General features: G+C 43.4%; 2 protein-coding genes across 2 annotated transcripts in view; one reads left to right on the top strand and one right to left on the bottom strand.

Moving 5' to 3' along the window:
* NDUFAF1 (NADH:ubiquinone oxidoreductase complex assembly factor 1) overlaps positions 1–2,944 on the top strand; it is a 65,044-nt gene extending 62,100 nt beyond the window's left edge. Inside the window, exon 6 of the mRNA XM_004609585.2 lies at positions 2,935–2,944. The gene's annotated coding sequence lies outside the window, so the exon portion shown is untranslated. The remainder of the gene's footprint in view (positions 1–2,934) is intronic.
* Positions 1–21,024, bottom strand: part of CHP1 (calcineurin like EF-hand protein 1) — a 44,686-nt gene that overhangs the window by 2,960 nt on the left and 20,702 nt on the right. Inside the window, exons 3-5 of the mRNA XM_004609584.3 lie at positions 20,365–20,445; positions 12,463–12,590; positions 1,520–1,581 (exon numbers count right to left, since the gene is read on the bottom strand). Of these exons, the coding sequence (XP_004609641.1) occupies positions 1,520–1,581; positions 12,463–12,590; positions 20,365–20,445 (271 nt within the window). The remainder of the gene's footprint in view (positions 1–1,519; positions 1,582–12,462; positions 12,591–20,364; positions 20,446–21,024) is intronic.

The following is a 21,024-nucleotide window of genomic DNA, read 5'->3' as shown; positions in this document are numbered from 1 at the left end:
TGTTGATTTTTTGTTTTTTTAATCTAGCCTGAGGAATCCTTAACTTGGAAAATTTCCTTTTTGTTTGCATACTTGCTTGGTTGGGTTTTTGGGCCACAGCTGGTGGTGCTCATGCTGGGATCACTTCTTGTAGTGTACGGGGGACCATCACTCAGCCTTCTGAGCATCTTTTGAACACACTGAATGAGTTCAGACTTACTTCAGGGAGAGCAGAAACTGCTTTATCTTTTAGGTACATCATGCACAGAAAATCCTATCTATGGAAATGTCAAAATGTGTTAACCTTCTGGGGACCTCCCCCACTCATAAACACTTAATTTTATTTGTTTCATTAATGCTTTTGGCCAACGCCTACTGCTGGTGGTGCTGAGGAAACGTGGGCTTCCCGCATGCAGAACAAGAGCTCTAGCCCTCCTGAGTCATCTCCCTGGCCCCATTCACAAGCATTTTAAAAAGAAAAGGGACGGGGAGAGATGGTGCAGAGAGCTGGAGCACATGCATTTCATGTAAGAAGTCAGAGTTTAGTGTCCAGCACTGCCTGGTTCCCCAAACACTACCAGGAGTAACCCTGAGCACGGATTCAGGAGTGGCCCCTATGCACTGCCTCATATGGTCCAAAAAACGAAAGGGTAAAGAAAAGACTTTTCTCTTGTCTTAAGTGTCTATTTAGGAAAGGGGAGTGGGAGAGGCATGAGAGGACATGCTAACAGGCAGAAGAACCAGGCCCTGCTCTACTTCTGGATGAACTTCTCCCCTTACAGAGAAGTGAGGGGAACAGGCGGCTCAGCAGCAGTTCCTAAATTCAGATCCATTTCAGGACAGACCAAACCAAGCAATTTATGCAGATTATCTCAGTGTCACCAGAACTGACCTGGTTGCCAGTAAGTGACATGGCAATAACTGAACTATTGGATCAAATCAGCCTGTAGGCCCGGGAGGTGGCTTGGCGGCAGGACTTTGTGGCCTTGCATATGTGAAGCTGCCAGTTCTATCCCCAGCACCGCTGTTGTGATCTGCAGTAACACAAGTGTGAGTGCTGGCATGCTGTAACCAAGTGTGTGTAACCAAGTGTAACCACAGTTCTGTGATCCCAGAAGATGACAACCAGAGAAAAAGAAAAGAAACCACGTTGCTAGTGGTGACTATCACTTTGGTCTGCGAGTAGGCATTGAGTCAGCTCAGTAATCATGTTCCCCAGTTCATTTGCTTTGCCTTTTATACAGTACAGGACACTGCACACAGCAAGTGTTAAGTACTTAGTGGGGCTAGAGTAATAGTACATACAGAAGGTAGAGTGTTTGCCTTGCATATCCCATATGGTCCCCTGAACAACACCATGAGTAATTCCTGAGTGCAGAGTCAGAAGTAACCCCTGAGCATTGCCAGGAGTAATCCAAAACTCAAACACCCAAAAAATAAACACCCAAAATAAATGCTTACCAAAGGAAACAAATCCAGCCCCAAAGAACACTTGGGACTCACAAATGCCATTCATTTGCATGACAGTGTTCCCACATACCTGTAACAGCTCATCACGGGAAATCTTGTCATCTTTATCCAAGTCATAGAGTCGAAAAGCAACTAGGAAGGAAAAAATAAGTCAGTGGCAATTTGGTAATGTTCTGTCTCTTCTCAAGGAACATTAAACATGGAAAGGACACGAGATAGGATTAACAGGTTTTTTTTGCTTTTTGGGTCACACCCAGTGATGCTCAGGGGTTATTCCTGGCTTTGCACTCAGGAATTACTCCTGGCAGTACTTGGGGGACCATATGGGATGCCGGGGATCGAACCCGGGTCGGCTGCGTGCAAGGCAAACACCCTACCCGCTGTGCTATCACTCCGGCCCCCGGATTAACAGTTCTTTCTAAGAGTAATTACCATTACTTGAAGGGCTTTTGTGTGTTTATTTTTATTTTGTATTTTTCTTAAAACACTGTGACTTACAAAGTTATTCATAATAGTTGTTTCAGTTATTTAGTATTTCAACACCACCAGCGTGACTGTCTCTCCATCAATGCTACAATTCTCTCCCAACCCCAACTTCTCCCCTTGGTCACATAACAAATTTATATTGCTTACTCTAACAAAACTTAAAGAAATGGCAAATAGAATGCTCAGAAGATAAATCAGTGAAAGCCAATTTGTGATTGCTATATGATTTTTCACCTATGTAAATAAGGAAATTAAAACCATTTAATACAATATAATAAAATACCTATTCTTTTACATAAGTAAGTTTTCAACTCTGGAATCTAAAATATATTGCACTGAGTTTTTATATTTGGATCCCATTACTAAGACAATAATCATGTCTTACCTGTTATTACTAAACTTAAAAAATTCTGTATTAATACTTTGGAGTTTACATGAAAGAGATAAGGCCTACATATGTAAAATTATTTTTCTCCCCCTATACTTCATTTAAACACTGTGGTTTAAAAAGCTTTGTGTGTTGTAATTTTATTATCAACATCATTAGTACTTTTGCAGTGCTGAGGGTTGAAACAGTCTTACAACATGTGAGGCATGTGGTCTACCACTGAGTCAGCCCCAGCCCCAGTCCCTTGAGCAGTTTTGTGAGAGAATGGGACAGGGTGCATCTTGAACAGTGCTCAGAGAGTCCAGGGATCATTCTCGGCAATCTTAGGGGAACCCTGTTTTGCTGGGGATTGAACTTGGGGCCTCTGCATGCAAGGCATGGCCTCAAGTGCTTTGGGCTATCTCCCTGATCACTGAAGACCTTTCCAAAGCACTGGAACATTTACCAGCATGAGATGCCAGTGGCTTCGGGCATCTGCCTTGCCAGAGAAAGGCCTGGTGCTGCTGCCTGCACCAAGCACGTTCTCTCAATTGGGCTGGGAAGCTCTGGAAGCAGCTTCCAGCTGTGCTGCAACCAGGTATGTGTGAGTAAGGCAACAACTCCCCACATGCACAACTAAATGAATGCAACCCTGATCAGCACTGTAAGCCCCTCAACTGAAAGGTGTGTGATTTGTGGTGAGTGAGCACTATGCCCAAGTGTGAGAGCACTTCAACCTGACAGGCAGCCTCCCACATGCACCACAGCTAGAAACTATTGTGACCTTCACAACAAGCTGTGTGTCTGACCCAGTCATCATTAAAACATTAACAGAGAGAAGGGAGGTGGCAGAGAAACTGAGGTGTACCATAACATTGATGGCATCTTGATAAAATATGGTCCCTCTCTGGCCAAATTAGCAAGTGTATTTCTGGTATTGTTGCTTTTGGGGAGAGGCAGACCTGGCAGTGCCAGGACTGAACCACAGCCTCTTATATGCAAAGCATGAGCTCAGTCCAGCTATCTCACCAGCCCCAAATAAGCACATGTCATAAAAAAAGCTGAGAGGTCAGAGAGATAGTGCTGGAGTTAAAGCATTTGCCTTGCACACGGCCACCCCCAGTTTGATCCTTGGCACCATAGAAGCCCTCTGAGCAACACCAGGAGTGGCCCAAGCCCCCAATTCTAATACATTCCCAGTCCACTCCCCCCACTAAGAAAAATGAGAAGCCAGATGTTTTATTTTCTTATCCTAGGTTTAAAAACAGACACTTCAACTGGTATATGTTAGGTCACTGCACACAATCCATCACTTATACTGGGCACCACCTGGAGGAGCCAGCAAGAGTGCCGCCTGGGTACCAGTTGACTGCGTAAAGTATTGCTCTGGGAAAATGACTTCTTTGGCAAAGTTGTGCCAAATCTCAATAACTCTTTAGTACTTGGAAGTTCTGAATGCAAAAAACTTCAGCCTGAAGTTTAAAATGCTAAAAATGTCTTGATCTTCTGGCCCTATCATCTCTCTTCCTCTTAAACAAGAAACATGTCTTTTAGAAACCAGAAGTGAGATTTCTGAAGAGTGAAGATCAGACAGAGCCATGGTGCTGAGAAGCTACCAGGTGTTTAGTGGGATCCCACTGGGTGATATGATAGCCTCTGAGATAAGTCATTAGTCTAAGGAAGTGAAGACCTTGTATTCACTTTCATATGGTTCTGAGGCTTGAGATCACTTCAAATGTGCTACCAAGACTGTTTTGGGGAGTGCAGAGCTGGAGAATGAAGCCAGGCAATCCAGCAGGTAAAGCATGTGCTTTAACTCTTACATGTATTTCCTAGGCCCAATGTCACTAAGATTTTAGGTTTAAAATAGGGTGCTGTGAATCTTCCTTTTAAGTTCCTGCGACTGTGTCCTTTGGGAACTCATACTCTGGTAGAGAATAACAACACACACTCCTCACATTAGCACAGTTCAAGTGCTATCAGAAATCAACAACTTTTGGAAGCAAGGTATAAGGCAGCCATGCCTTGCTGGTTCAAGTAATGTTTGAACAAAGTCATGAGAATGGACAAGAGATGAGCAGTATTCTTAAGCTGATACAGGAACAAAAGCATGAGACTACGTACGAGTAGCTAAGAGGTATCATCAACCCCACCTTCTTCCTGCAAAAGGGTGAATGTAGTGAAAGTCAAAATTTAAAAATTCAGAAAAATATAATTTTCTCTTTGCAAAGCATATATTATAATTTGAAAGGAGAAGTATCTAGAAGAACTTTCTTCTTTTTTTCTTTTAAGTGGAGGGTTATTCTGCTTTTTTATTTTTTCTTTGGCAATAACCAGCAGTGCTCAGGAACTATTCTGGACTCTGTGCTCAGGAGTGACTGCTGGAAGTGCTCAGGGAACCAATAAGTGGTATGAGGGAAATCAAACCTGAGTTGGCCACACGCCAGGCAGATGCCGTAACATCTGTGCTAACTCTTCATCTCTAGTAGTTATTTCTTTTCTTTTCTGGTTGTTTTGGGGGACACCATAGCAGTGTTCAGGATTCACTCCTGGCTCTATGCTCTGGGATCACTCCTGGTGGTGCTCCGGGAACCATATGTGGTGATGGGGGGGGGGGGGAGAGCTTAAGTTGCACGCCAGGCAAGTGCCTTATCTAATGTACAATCTCTCCAGTCACCAAGTATTTCATAATTGACTTGGTTGAATTACTGTCAATCAGTGTTGAACCTGAGCTGGAAGAAACTATGTTTGCCCCTAGATGATGAATGATTCAGCAAAAATTGCTGGGACATTTTGTTAGACCATATATGATGTCGGGGATTGAATAAGCACTGGTCACTTGCAAGGCAAGCATCTATATCTTTCTGGCCCAACACTTAACCATGGCTTAACACTTTTGACATGTACAGCTAAATACTTTTTTTCTCCTGTGATGCTGGGGATCAAACTCAGGTTTCATGCATGCAAAACATGGGCTTAAACACTGAACCACATGCCCTGCCCAGTAAGAACGTTTTTAAGCTGTGGCAAACTATTGATAGCACAGTGGGTAGGGAGTTTGCCTTGCACATGGTCAACCTGGCTTTGATTTCTCCATCCCTCTCGGAGAGCCCAGCTAGCTACTGAGAGTATCCTGCCCATACGGCAGAGCCTGGCAAGCTACCCATGGCGTATTCGATATGCCAAAAACAGTAACAACAAATCTCACAACGGAGACGTTACTGGTGCCCGCTCGAGCAAATTGATGAACAACGGAAAGACAGTGCTACAGTGCACTGAGGGTAAACTATCTTTCATTGTCCATCTTCAGGACTTCTCATCTTCCCCAACTAAACTCTGACCCAATAAACAGTTACTCCCATGTCCCCTGCCTCCAGCCTGGTGATTTTCCCTCTGTGATTTAACCTACTCTAGGAATCTCATGCTTATCCTTTTTTTGAGGGCCAGGATATAGCTCAGCAATAGAGCACTTGCCTTGAATGTGTGAAGCCCTGGGTTTGATCCCTGGCACTAAGGAAAATTTATATTATGATTAGTATTACATATATTATATGCATGTATATATTACATTCAGTATAATCATTTTGATCCTGGCTTATTTGCATAGATTGGGCTAAAAACGTAGCACAGTAGCTAATGTACATATTTTGTATGTGTCTGGCTCCATTTTGACTCCTGACACTGCCTGGTTCTCCAAAAACCACTGGAAGTAGACCCAAGGACAGAGCCCACAGTCTCCAAGCACTGTCCCATCCCTATTAAAAATGGATGTCCAGGGGCCGGAGCGATAGCACAGTGGGTAGGGCATTTGCCTTGCATGCGGCCGACCCAGGTTCGATCCCCAGCATCCCATATGGTCCCCCAAGCACCGCCAGGAGTAATTCCTGAGTGCAAAGCCAGGAGTAACCCCTGAGTATCGCTGGGTGTGACCCAAAAAGCAAAAAAAAAAAAAAAAAAAAAAAAAAAAAAAAAGGATGTCCATTCTGTTAGCATAGAATTTCCTTTCCCAAGGCCAAATCAGATCCCATCTATTGATGGGTCATATTTTGTACATCCATTCATCTGCGGATAGACATTTGGGCTGCTTCCACCTTTGGGCTACTGTGAACAGCGCTGCTCACATCCTGTTGGCTATTCTCCCGCCTCCACTTTACCAATACATTGCAACATCCAACTACAAGAACTTCATGTAGATTCCTTATTTCCCATGTCACTCAAAGGCGTCATGAAACACCTCAACCATTTAAGAGGACAATAAGAACACGGAACTGTGAAGTTTTTAAGGAAACCTTTTTGGACCATTTTTAGCAGATTATTCATAACAAGCAATACAAAATAAATTATTTAGGATCTGCCTTTGGGGCAGGCTTGGGTGGTGGTGGGAAAATTCGAGATAATGGTGGTGGTATTGGTGTTGGAATGTTGAGTGCAATAAATTATTGTGAACAACTTTACGTACCACATTCTTGAACCTTGCAGACCACACCCTTATGTATCACATTCTAGAATATTTTATATAAGACATTATACATATAACCTCACTGATCTAAAGCAAGGAGCAAGAAGGACTCTTTCCTGGGAGACAGAGCAAGAGTACTAGTGTTTGGACCTGTGCCCACAGTTACCATTCAGCTTTGCTTGCTGTACTTCATGTTCTTTAACTGGGGCAACAAAAAAGAAGTAGGACAAAGCATGATCTCAGAATTCCTGAAGAGACCATTCATTCTAAGCAGGAGATGAATCATAAATTTGGTTTGTAAGTAAGACACCCCTGAAAAATGTGTCACTAGGTGCACGGTGTTCCATGCACTCAGTCTCTAAGAGACAGCATCCTGCTGATTCGAGTGCTGTAGAAAGTTCAAAGCAGTGACACGTATGGGAGGGAGGCATACATCCATGGCTCCTGCAGCTGCTTTGGTGTCACTGGTCTCATTACATGAACATGACCACTATGCAGACAGCAACAGATTTCTAATTCTTTCCCTGCTTTCTGTAAGGGGGTCAGTGAGATAGCTCTGTTGATACAGTACCTGCCTAGCATGTGAAGGTCCCTAAGTTCTATCCCTGACATTTCATGGACCCCCCCAAACACTGCCCAGTGTAGCCATGATGGCCCCTAAGTACAGTACTGGACAGAGCACTTTTTTTTTTCTTTTTGGGTCACATCTGGCGATGCACAGGGGTTACTCCTGGCTCTGCACTCAGGAGTTACTAATGGCGGTGCTCAGGGGACCATATAGGATGCTGGGAATCGAACCCAGGTTGGCCGAGTGCAAGGCAAACGGCCTACCTGCTGTGCTATCGCTCCAGTCCCTGGACAGAGCAATTCTAGGTGTGGATCTGGGCTATCCTTTTACCTCCCCCCAATACTGCTGGGGGTGGCCCCTTTTAAAAAAGCAGGTTGAGGAACTTGTTTAAAACATTAACCTTGTGGGGCTGGAGTGATAGCACAGCAGGTAGGGTGTTTGCCTTGCACGAGGCCGACCCGGGTTCGAATCCCAGCATCCCATATGGTCCCCTGAGCACCGCCAGGAGTAATTCCTGAGTGCATGAGCCAGGAATGAGCCCTGTGCATTGCCGGGTGTGACCCAAAAAGCAAAAGCAAAACAAAACAAAACAAAACAAAAAAACATTAACCTTGCCTGTGGCCCACCCCAGTTCAATGCCTGGTACCACATGTGGTCCCCCTCAAGTACTGCCAGAAATGATCCCTGAGCACAGTAAGCCCTGAGCATCATAGAGGCAGTCTGGGAGGTTGGGGGTGATTGGAGGGAACCTGGGGACACTGGTGTTGGGAAATGTACACTGGTAGAGGAATAGGAATTGGAACACTGTAGTACTGAAACCTAATCATGAACAGCTTTGTAAGGGTCTATCTCACAGGGATTCAATTAAAACATATATACATATATAGAGAAATCCAATAAATAAATGAATGAATAATGGTAAATCCATGCATAACTTGGACAACATCTTGGTACATTTCCATCTCACCTAAAGGTCGACATTTCTGTGACATTCAGACTTTCCTTTCTAACTAAATCTCATCTGCAACTTGAGGATGGGATTGTGGCTTGATTCTGTCTGTCTTCTCTGCCAAAAGCAACCGGAAGGCCTCTAGTCTGACTGCTACTGGCAGTCATCATGTGACCAGGAGGAGTATGTAGTCCAAGAAGCAGAGCCTGGGCCGGAGCGATAGCACAGTGGGTAGGGTATTTGCCTTGCACTCGACTGACCTGGGTTTTATCCCCGCCATCCCATATGGTTCCCTGAGCACCGCCAGGAGTAATTCCTGAGTGCAAAGCCAGGAGTAACCCCTGTGCATTGCCGGGTGTGACCCAGAAAGGGAAAAAAAAAAAAAAGGCAGAGCCTGAGGAAGGCACAGCAGAGCACCAGGAAAGCCCCAAGTCCTTGACAACATAATCAGCTCTGACACTCGCTTTACCGCACTTGCAAAAGGAAGGAACACATTTCTTTCTGATGGAGGCCTGTGTCGGCTGAGGCATTCTAAATGATATACCATGGGAATGCAAAGCTCCAAAAGAAGTATAATTTTTCTTCTTACTACTACTACTGCTGACTGAAATATCTATAATTTAAGAGGAAAATCCCACAAGGAAGGAAATTCATTTTGCTTACTACCAGTTATTTTTTTGTGAGGTAACACACACACACACACCAAAATATACCCTCTCCATTTCCAGTGCAGAGCTCACCAAGCAGTAGTGTCCTCACTCACACTGCTGTAAACAGGTCTCCAAAAACGTTTCGTCTTGCAAGTCTGAACATTAAGCTCTCCCTTTGCCCCAGAATAAAATTTTTGAAAGAATGGGGCATCAAATCAGACTACAGACAGGCTGTGGGCAGGTAGAGATTTATCTCTACATAAATCAAAGTGTCACATAGAAAAAAAAAAGTTAAGATTATGAAGGCATTCCTGTTCTACAGAAAAAAAATAAGGGGTGTTTTTTTGGTTTGTTTTTGTTTTGAGGCCACACCCAGCAATGCTCAGGGGACCATGTGGGAGGCTGGAGATCTAACCCAGTTAACCTCCGGCAAAGCAACCATCCAACCCACTGTACTATCTCTCCAGTCCCTATTTACTTACTTTAAAAAAATAGGGGCAGGGGCTGGAGTGATAGCACAGCGGGTAGGGTGTTTGCCTTACACGCGGCCGACCCGGGTTCTAATCCCAGCATCCCATATGGTCCCCTGAGCACCGCCAGGGGTAAATCCTGAGTGAAGAGCCAGGAGTAACCCCTGTGCATCGCCGGGTGTGACCCAAAAACCAAAAAAAAAAAAAAAAAAAAAAAAATAGGGGCATTATATAACCGTACTAGGCCCACTCTGGGAGGTGCTAGGTGGGCGGTGGCCATGCAGTACCAGAGACTTAACTCACACACTAGGCATTTGCTCTATGACCCAAACCATCTCCCTGACCCTTGTATTAAAGACAGTCTGAGGCGATTTCTCAATCGTGGGGTCACTTGTATCTCGACGTTATGTGTACTCTGGAGAAGCCTGTGTCCTCTCTTAAACACACATCTCTCTCCTCTTCCCTTATATTTCTGTAAATAAAACTGGTTTACATTTTTAAAAAAACAACCTCTGAGATAGAGTGTGAGGATTTACTAAATTGCCAAGGGAGTTCCTGGAGAGAAAAAAGCAGAGCCCATGCTGTGGAGGTTATTTGGGTAGATTTGTTTTAGAGCTGATGACGTTTAAGGTCACCTCTAATCATAGATTAGAAAAGCAAGCAAAGTTTCAGAGGGCTGAGTGACTCCTGACTGTCTTCTCCCTAACCCACTCACTGGATTCCCGACACTCTCCCTCCCCCCCGCAAATCACTGTGACCGGTGTGGTGGCCCATGATGTACTTGTTGCCAATGACCTGCCTTTCAATGTTCAGTTGGCTGTTTACTAAGAGGTCACTGAATCAACTGCCATAAAACTGTACTTTTTGTCTTTTTAATAAAAACAAGTCTTTTTCCAAACATAACGGCCACTTACTACCCATATTGCAAACCATAACACCCAAAAGGAGAGAGAGAGAGTAAAAGGGAATGTTCCTGCCACAAAGGCAGGGGGAATATGGGGTGGTGGTGGTGGCAGAAGGGATACTGGGAACATTGTGGTGGAGAATGGGCACTGGTGGGTGGATGGGTACTCGATCACTGTATGACTAAAACATAATCATGAAAGTTTGTAAGTCTGTAACTATCTCATGGTGATTCATTAAAAACTATGAAAAATAAAGAAATTTAAAAAAATTTAAAATGTCTTGTTGGAGAGATAGTACTTTAAAGATAATACTGCAGGGGCCGGAGCGATAGCACAGAGGGTAGGGCGTTTGCCTTGCACGCGGCCGACCCGGGTTCGATCCCTGGCATCCCATATGGTCCCCCAAGCACCGCCAGGAGTAATTCCTGAGTGCAAAGCCAGGAGTAACCCCTGAGCATCGCTGGGTGTGACCCAAAAAGCAAAAAAAAAAACCAAAAAAAAATAATAAAGATAATACTGCAGTTGCGCTCTTGCCTTGCAAGTGGCCAACTTGGGTTTGATCCCCAGCATCCCTTATGGTCTACGGTGATTTGCAGAGAGGAAAGGAGAGCCTGCCAGGAGTGATTCCTGAATGCAAGGTCAGGAATATGGCCTGAGTTTGGCCCAAAAAACAAAAAGTCTAATTTTGTAAAAATGAAACATGTGAAAGAAAGACACTTGTGTGTGTGTGTGTGTGTGTGTGTGTGTGTGTGTGTGTGTGTGTGTGTGTGTGTGTGTGTATTTGGACCACACTCAGCAATGCTCAGTGGTTATTCCTGGCTCGGCACTCAGACGATCACTTCTGGCATGGTCAGGGACCATATGGAATGCTGGGGATTGAATCTTGGTCACTGGGAATTGAACCTGAGTTGGCCACAAACTGAACCTGAGTAGTACGCCCTACAGGCTGTACTATTGCTCTGGTTCTGAAAGAGACACTGCCTTTTTTGTCTTTTTGGGCCATACCTGGTGATGTACAGGGATTACTACTGGCTTTGTACTCTGGAATTACTCCTGGTGGTGCTCAGGGGACCATATGGGATGCTGGGAATCGAACCTGGTCCGCTGTGTGCAAGGCAAATGCCCTATCCGCTGTGCTATCGCTCTAGCCCCAGACACTGCATTTATGAAAATCAGATTTTTTTTTTTTTTTGCCACATCCAGTGGTGCTTACTCCTGACTATGTGGTCAAGGGTCACTCCTGGAAGGGCTCAGGGTACCATATGCAATGCTGAGGATCAAACATAGGTCGGTCATATGCAAGGCGAGCACCCTACCCACTGTGCTATTTTTCTGGCCCTGAAATGTTTTGTTTTTTGGTTCAAAAATCTTGAATCTCCTATTATAACAAACTGCATTTTAGTGTTTCCCAAACTCTTTACCTGATGAGTAAATTCATGCTCTTAAGGACAGACCTGGAAATTTGGAGCAATGGCCATAAATAAAAGTATATTTAGAGTTCCTTTTAGTTAACCATCTTTGTCATTGCTATTATTTTGTTTCATTTTTGGGGCCAAACCCAGCTATGCTCAGGGCTTACTCCAGGTTCTGTGCTCAAAGACTGCTTGTGGTAGGTCAGGGACTATATGGGATGCCAGGGATCAAACCTGGGTCAGCCGAGTGCAAGGCAAGCACACTGCCTAAAGTACTATCTCTCTGGTCATACCATCTCTAGTTTTTAAACTTTTTATTTACTAAAGTAAGTAAACTTTTGTTTATTTTTATATTTTGGTCTTTGGGCCATACCCAATAGTGTTCTGGTATTACTCCTGGCTCTGTGCTCAGGAATCACTCCAGTTGGGACTCAGGGCATCAGACGTGGTACTGGGGACTGAACCCAGGTTGGCAGCATACAAGGGACTTGCTCTACTCATTGTACTATCTCTCTGCCCCCACAAATAAAAGTTTTGCTTGTTATTATTCGTTTATGAGTCACGCCTGGTAGTGCTGAGGGCTTACTCTTGGCTCTTCACTCAGGGATCACCCTGGTGGTGTTCAGGAGACCATATGTGGTACCAGGAACTGAACCTGGGTCGGCCACATGCAAGGCAAGTGCCCAACCTGCTATACTATTACTCTGGTCCTCCCCCCAGAAATAAAATTTTAATCTGAAGACTTACAGTGCAGTTTGTTGCTTCGGCTGTTGAGTGGTTCTGGTCCATTCACATCTTTGCTTTTTTCATTATCCTCAATGGGTCGGAAATGAGCCAATGTTCTCATAAATCCTCGGAAGTTTACCTGGTCCTCTCTGAATAGGAAATAGATCAAACAGAACACCATTAACAATTTTGGGGGGTGGTTTTGCAAGAACCCACCAAGGGTCAGGGATATAGCTCAAACAGCTGAAGTATATGCTCTATATTCAGGAACCCTGTGTTCAGTCCCTAATACCACATGGTTCTCTCCCCTCACCCAGGAACTGCTTGGAATGGCCCAATAACCCCAAACCAAAGGAATTCACTAGTATTATTGGCAACAGCTTTAGCTAGAGCAGCTTATAATAGCTAGAGTGATCCTTTAACAAGGTCTCTGTCCATATGTACTTAGGGCTCATAAAATACCTTTGTTCCAGCCTCACCCCAAACTTGTGAGATATTATTAGCCCCACTGTAGAAACGACTGGCCAGGCTTAATCACGGACAGAGTTATCTACTTGCATCTTCTTCCCCCAAACATTTCAAGTAGCACCAGGGCTACACAATTAGGTGAGCCATGACTTGAACTCACTGCTTTTGACTCTGCAGTGAGCAAGATGTTTGTTTGTTTTTTAATTAATGAATTATTAATGGGCCATATCTGGCAGTACTCAGGGCTTTTACTGGCTCTGTGCTCAGGAATCACTCCTAGTGGGCTCAGGGGACAATATGGGACGTTGGATATCAAACCTTGCTTGACTGCATGCAAGGCAAGACCCTACCAGTGGTGTTATTTCTCTGGCCTCAGCGAGATATTTTAATTTTGTGACTCCCCAACCACCTCCTGTCTCATCTGTTACTTGCACATAACAGTGAGGTTTTAATTTAAGACATATAAGGATACAATTTTTTTTTATAAATAAAGTAGGAGTACTACTATTTTTTCAAGCCACTGATTAAGCTGATTGAATTGGGCATGAATTCCACATTACTTTTTTTTTTTTAATTGTATCACCATGAGATAGAGTTACAAAGCTTGCAGGTTTGAGATTCAGTCATACGATGATGAAACACCCATCCTTCCACCAGTACACATAAAATGTTTTTGGAATGAAGCTTAATTAGATAAAAAGTAACAAATACAATTTTGGAAATACGGGGAAATAAAGCCTGCTTCTTACAAATCAATTATCACCAAAGTCAACATTACATATAGAGCAGGGGGTGGTTGGAACCACATTTGGCTTACTAAGGGCTTACTCCTGCCTCTGTGCTCAAGGACCACTCCTGCTGGGTTTTCAGAGGACCAAATATGGTAGTGCAGGCAAGGTAAGCACTAGAGCTCTGTGCTATCTCTTGGGTTCTCCCTCTAATATATTTTTATACATCGTTTGCATAACTGAACTTACTGCACATATAAATTTATATCCACTTAAAAAACTTTTACAAATGTTTCCAGTGAACTCTTTGAAACATTCTTCATATTTGAATAGTAAATAGTATGGCCGTATTATGAGTTTATTATTCTCATAGCCAGAAAGATCTTTTTTTCTGTTTTTGGTCATACCCAGTTATACTTGACTACTTTAGGATGTTCCTGCAGTAACAATGTAGACTTGGGGATTGAATCTAGGAGTCAGCCTGGCTGACTGCACTCAGAGAATCACAGCTGCCATGCTGTGAGGATCATATGAGGTGCTGAGGATTGAATCCAAGTTGGCCACATGCAAGGCAAATGCCTGGCCCACTATATTATCTCTCTGGCCTCCAAATCTAGGACCTTTTCACACAAAGTTGTGCTCTGGTCTATTGAACTATTTCTCCAGCCCACAGGCAGATTCTTTTTTGCCCTGATTCTTATGATCATAAAATTGTTACTTTTGTTTGTTTTTGTGCTACACCCAGTGGTGCTGGGGGATCAGGTGCTTTTGACTGATTGGGGGATCAATGTTGGGGGATCAATCCCAACATGCAAAGCAAGCACTCTAGGCCTCTGAAATAGCTTCCTGGCCTATGACCATACCGTTTCAGAAGATGCCTTTGTCAAGCCTGGATAGAGAAGAGAACACCAAGTAAAATGTGGTTGGAGATCCTGCTCGGGAGGGAGATGCATGCTGGAAGTAGACTAGAGACTGAACACCCCTATCGCAAACCACAATACCCAAAAGGAGAGAGAACAAAATGGAATATCCACAGAGGCGGGGTGGGGTGGGGGACGGGATTGGAGGGTGGGAGGGATACTGGGTTCATTGGTGGTGGAGATTAATTCATTCACTAATTCATTCACTAGTGGATGGATGGGTTCTCGAACAGTGTATGAGGGAAACACAAGAATGAAAACGGTTAAATTTGTAACTGTATCCTCACAGTGACTAATTAAAAAATAAATAAATTAACTTAAAAAAAATCCCTTTGTGCTTAAGGGTTTTTTTGGTTAAGATTAGAGAAAAATCTTAAAATCACATCACAGGCTAATCAGTAACTCATTAAGAAATACTTTTCAAAACTTAGCCTTTTAAAAATTATTATTATTTATTACTTTTTTTTGTTTTTTGGGTCAGACCTGGCAATGCACAGGGGTTACTCCTGGCTTTGCACTCAGGAATTACTCCTGGTGGTGCTCAGGGGACCTTATGGGATGCTGGAAATCAAATCTGGGTCGGCCACGTGCAAGGCAAATGCCCTACCTGATGTACTACTGCTCCAACCCCCCTAAGATTGTTTTTTAATGTTGAAAAGGAAAAACAAGGTCCTATGTGACAGTTATCTAAAGTAATCATGAAGGAAACAAGAGGTTTCCTGGTTCCTTGACTACCTAAACATAAATTCCAGTTGGTGTGCCTCATTAAATAAATGTGCTGTGTGGAGTTCCCTAGACACAGATCAGAGACCTTCTAAACATTAAGTTCAAAGGCTCGTTTGTGAACCCAATGTACTCCAAAGAATGACCTTTAGTGTTTCAAGGTAACTATGCTGCTAATGGAGAGGTGCTTGGTCAAAAATCTGAATAAGGGGCTGGAGCGATAGCACAGAGGGTAGGGCGTTTGCCTTGCACGTGGCCGATCCGATTCAAACCCCAGCATCCCATACGGTCCCCTGAGCACCGCCAGGAGTAATTCCTGAGTGCAGAGCCAGGAGTAACCCCTGTGCATAGCCAGGTGTGACCCAAAAAGCAAAAAAAAAAAAAAAAAATCTGAATAAGATCTGAGGAATCAAATAATGTGAAGTAAGATTTGAGTTATATATCGAATCAAACAAGTTAATGACTACATATGTTAGTGGCAGAATGTCTCTGAGTCGAAGGGAACTAAATGGTAGTGCTCTATTTTCAAATCTCATTCTTGGAAAACATTTCCACTTGTTTAAGATTACAGAAAAGACAAAAGCAGAAACTCAAGTACCTGTATCTGATTATAGCAAGCTGCAGAGGTGCATCTTGCTAAGAGCTTTCAGCAAAGAAGCCTAGAGAGGGCCTTGGCTTCCACAGTTCATGGGCCTTTTCCTAAGCCACAGATCCCGGGGCAGTCTGGGGGGTGGATACGCAGTCCCAGGAAGGGGGATCTAACTTGATAAAACTTAATACAGCTGCTGCCTCAAGTAATCAGTGGTGGCTAAAAAAACTGGCAAAATGGGGGCTAGTGTGATAGCACAGTGGGTAGGGTGTTTGCCTTGCACACAGCCAACCCAGGTTATATTTACAGCATCCCATATAATACCCCCAGCACCGCCAGGAGTGATTCCTGAGAGCATGAGCCAGGAGTAACCCTGTGCATAGCCGGGTGTGACCCAAAAAGCAAAAAAACAAAACAAAACCACCAAAAAATCCCCCAAAACTGGCAAAATGACTATTGTATTTACTTTACATTGGAAAGGTTCAGATAAACAACACAGCTGTGGAAGTTATCTCTTCTTCCATAACCATATCTAGATATGGTTCAATACTAGGTAGGTGCTAAAAGAGGAAGAATTCAGCACAAAACCCACAACTGGACCAAAAGGGCTGATCCTGGAGAGGAAAGGGGAAGAAGCAGGGTAGGAGATTACTCAAGCTCAGCGTGATAATGATTAAGCAAAGCACATCTTTCACGAGTACACTAGCATACAAGTGTCAGTCTTGATTTGATTTGATTCTGAGTCATTGCCTTATGTCACTCAGAATTTCCTGAGTGCTCTGTCACTGTCATCCCATTGCTCATCAATTTGCTTGAGCGGGCACCAGTAACGTCTCCATTGTGGACTTGTTGTTACTGTTTTTGGCATATCAAATATGCCATGGGTAGCTTGCCAGGCTCTGCCGTGCGGGCGGGATACTCTTGGTAGCTTGTTGGGCTCTCGAGAGGGGCGAAGGAATCGAACCCAGGTCAGCAGCGTGCAAGGCGAACACCCTACCCACTGTGCTATCACTCCAGCTCCTGAGTATTCAACTTTGTAAATTTCTATGCTCTCAATATAGAATTCTCAAATTCCATCTCCAGATAGATAGTGGGGCGGGTGGGGGGGGTACATGTTTTGCATGCAGTCAACCTGGGTTCAATCTCTAGTGCCCCATGAGCACTGCCAGGAGTGATCCATGAGTGCAGAGCTGTGAGTAGCCCTGAGCATAGCCAGGTGTAGCCCAATCTGTCCCCCTCTCCCTTATCCCCCCAAAATAAATTTCCTCTCCAGGCATTTTATCTGAGAATATCCTCACTGATACTTAGTCTCATAATTAAACACTGGCAATCATATAATTTTATTTACTTATTCACTTTGGTTTTCGGGCCATACCAGGAAATGCTCAGGGGTTATTCCTGGCTCTGCACTCAGGAATCACTCTTGGTGGGCTCAGGGGACCACATGGACACTGGGGATTGAACTTGGGTTAGCTGCATGCAAGACAAGAGTGCTAGCCACTGTACTAACCCTTTATCCCGAAATCAGATTATTTAAAAAAGTCCTTGAATCACAAAGCCAACTCACAAGGAACCAGGAAAAGGTGGTTAAAGAGACTGTTAAAACAAAATCCAACAATAAGTGTTTCAGGAAAAACTATTGCATCAAATCAATAATTGTTCACTCATTACTTTGAAGGCAGTATTTAATATTTGAAGCTTATCAAAAGCCCTGTTTTATACTAGATAAATCCAAATCTATTGGAAAATTGTGTTATGAGGTAATTTTATTTAATTTATTTTTTCGCTTTTTGGGTCACACCTGGTGATGCACAGGGGTTACTCCTGGCTCTGCACTCAGGAATTACTCCTGGCGGTGCTCAGGGGACCATATGGGGTGCTGGGAATCAAACCCGGGTCGGCAGCGTGCAAGGCAAACGCCCTACCCACTGTGCTATCATTCCAGCCCTGTATTTTAATTTTTTTAAATTTTGGGGCTATACCTGGTGATGCTCAAGGTTTACTCCTGGCTCTGTACTCAGGAATTACTCTTGGTAGTGCTCAGAAAATCATATGGGGTATCGGGGATCAAACCCAAGTTGGCCACATGCAAGGCAAGCACCTGCCCATTGTACTATCTCTCCAGCCCGAAGGAGAACTTTATCTTTAGTCAAAGTTCTCATAGAAAACATAGATTGTGGAAAATCCCAGACTGAGGTAACTAAAGACAAATGACAACTCACTGACTCTGAATCCTCTGTGTAGGAGGTCGAGGAAAGTGCTGCAAAGGAGATTATTGGATGAACTGATAAAAGCAGGTAATGGATCCTATATTAAACAAAAGTAGATAGGGTGAAATGGGTGACAGTGGTCAAAGGACACAACTTCTGGCTAAAAGAAGATGTTCTGGGGATGTAATATACAACACAGAGAATATAGCTACAAGACTACTTTCTGAGGCTGGAGCCATTATACAGTGAATAGCCTTGAGCACGCCTGACCTCATGGTTCCTAGGTAGTTCCCAGAGCACCACCAGCAGTAATTCCTGAGTGCAGAGCCAGGAGAAACCCTTGAGCATTGTAAGGTATGGTCCCCAAACAAAAAAAACAAAAGGCGGTACTATTTATTTGAAGAACAGATTATATTTTAGAGTTGGGACTCACCTTATTACAGGGGCTACCTCCAGGGGTACTTGGGAACCATGTAGTGCCAGGGACAAACTCAGGACATCAAATCTGTTAGGCATGTCCTGCACCACCTACTTGAGCATCTCTATCTCCTTGGCCCCATAAAGTATATTTTAAAATTTTTTAACTCATACACTCATATTCAAAATGTAACTATGTGAAGTGATATGTTAACTCATCTGATAGTTTTGCAGTATTACAGATGTAAAATCACTTTATTATACACTTTAAACTTACATGATGCTGTACCTCGATAAAGATGGAAAAAAGAGGGCACCTGCCTTGTATGTAACCAAGCCTAGTTCAGTCTCTAGCTCTGCATATAGTTCTGAGAACTGCCAGGTGTGATGCCTGAGTAAAGAGCCAGGAGAATCCTCTGACCACCGTCAGGTGTAGTGCCAATGCCCTCCCATCAAAAAAAGAGGAAAAAGAATAAACTAGATACAATTTTATATTAGTTAGTTAATATTATAGCACTTGATGTATACCTTAATATACCTTAAGTATAAATTACATTCTAGATTTCAAAGACCTAGTAGGCATGAGGTTGTGTGTTCCATCCCTAACACCATGACGGAGCACTGCAGCGAAGCATGTGCAAGAACATCCTAAATATCAAAAAAGAGAATTTAAATAAAAAAAATAGATTGTCAAAGTTAATGTAATTTATCTATTTAATTTCCCCCTCACCTTCCGTCTTCTGGGTTTTGGGCCATACATAGTGGTGCTTGGAGCCTCTTCTAGCTCTATGCTAGGGAGTCATTCCTGGTGCTCAAGGTACCAGGTCCATGTGCTAGGGAGGGAACCTGAGCAAGCCATGTGCTCACTTCTGAGCAATCTTGCCAGCCCCTACTCCTAGGTTTCTATTATTACTACTAAAAAAGGTTTGATTATGAATGTGGCTTAAAATTTTATTTTTAGGGGTCAGAGAGCTAGTCCAGGGGTTAGGGCATTTGCCTTACACACGGTCAACCCAGATGTGATCCCTGGCACTCATATGGTCCACAGAACCTATCAGGTGTGATCCATGAGTATAGAGCCAGAAGTAAGCCCTGAGTGCAGCTGGGCATACCCCCCACTGCCTAGCCCCCCACTCCCAAATTCTATTTTTAGTGCATTTTATTCTGGAATTGTTTGTATCCAATTTGGGTATATAATTCCTTATTTTTACTTCATTAGGCTCTCTCCTCTCTTTCGGGAGAGGATGCATGTTCTCTCATGCACATTTTCTTTAAAGAAAAGAAGGATTATCTTAAAAAGATTTACTATTATTATTTTGGTTTTTGAGCTACATCTGATGATGTTCCTGGCTCTGTGTTCAGAAATTACTCCTGGCAGTGTTTTAGGGGACCACACAGGATGCTGGAGATCAAATCAGGGTTGGTTGCATGCAAGGCAAGTACCCTACCTACTGGACTATCACTTCAGCACCAACAGGGTTATACTTTTATTGGCTTATATTAAAAGAGAACAGAGGTAAATGAGGCAAAATGTGAACATCTTAATAATAGATGCATCTGGGAGAGAGTTTAGTTTCACATCAAAGATAAAGAAATTAAAGAAAAATTTTGTTTTCATTTTGTGATGCCAGAGATGGACCCCAGAGCCTCCCTGGCAGAGCTCTACCATAGAGCTACATTCCTGGTCCCTGAGAGACAGAATAAAATTTGGAAAAAGGCTTGAACAGAAGAGATAATCTAGATACGAGTATGACAAGAATGTCTATTATAAATAGTGGGAATTGCTGAGAAAGGGATTGAGATGCCCAACCATTACCATTACTCCACATTAACCTCAGGAAGTAAGCACAACAACTCTAAGAACTTACCCCTCTGGAAAGAAGGCATTGATGATCCGGTCCCCCAATGGGTTGATAGCAAGTTCTGGAATTCTCTGGAAGTCTTCCCGGCTGCCAAAAGAATCACCTTGAGTTAGAGACTCACTGGCCTTTCGCATGAACTCCTTTGGTCATGCAAGGACACAACCAAGTAAGAGCCTTACTTCCTGGAATTCACTTTGGCTGACAAACTGTACCAAACAACTGCAAAGAATAGCACTTTACAGCTGCCAAGAGTTTCTTGTACCAACTCAGGAGTGGAAGAAGCCAGATTTGACCATGCCACATTCCAGTGAATCCAGCACACACAGGTTACGTCAATAAACCAACTGACAAGCAAATACTAAGCTGTCCCTGTAAATGATTCCTTGAACATTACCATTTTGCACTTAGTTATTAAGTTTGGAGAGTGAGCAGCAAATGCAAAGTATAAAACAACACAGGGCTTCAATATGGGAGCAAAAATCCAGAGGGAACTCCCATATGGAAGGCAAGATCATCTGCAGAACTTAAAAGTGCAAGGAATTTTTAGGTCAAATTCAGGTTGAAGGTAAAAATGAAGCATGACAAGGATTCAATTTCCTTACTTGCTTTTTCTTTTCTTTTTTTTTTTTGTGGGGGAAGGGATTTCAGGTAGACATGGCAGTACTC

Source organism: Sorex araneus, chromosome 3 (genome assembly GCF_027595985.1).
Source record: "Sorex araneus isolate mSorAra2 chromosome 3, mSorAra2.pri, whole genome shotgun sequence".
Lineage (NCBI taxonomy): Eukaryota > Metazoa > Chordata > Mammalia > Eulipotyphla > Soricidae > Sorex > Sorex araneus.
Note: the sequence above shows the minus strand (reverse complement) of the source record. Positions and strands in the feature narration are given on the sequence as shown.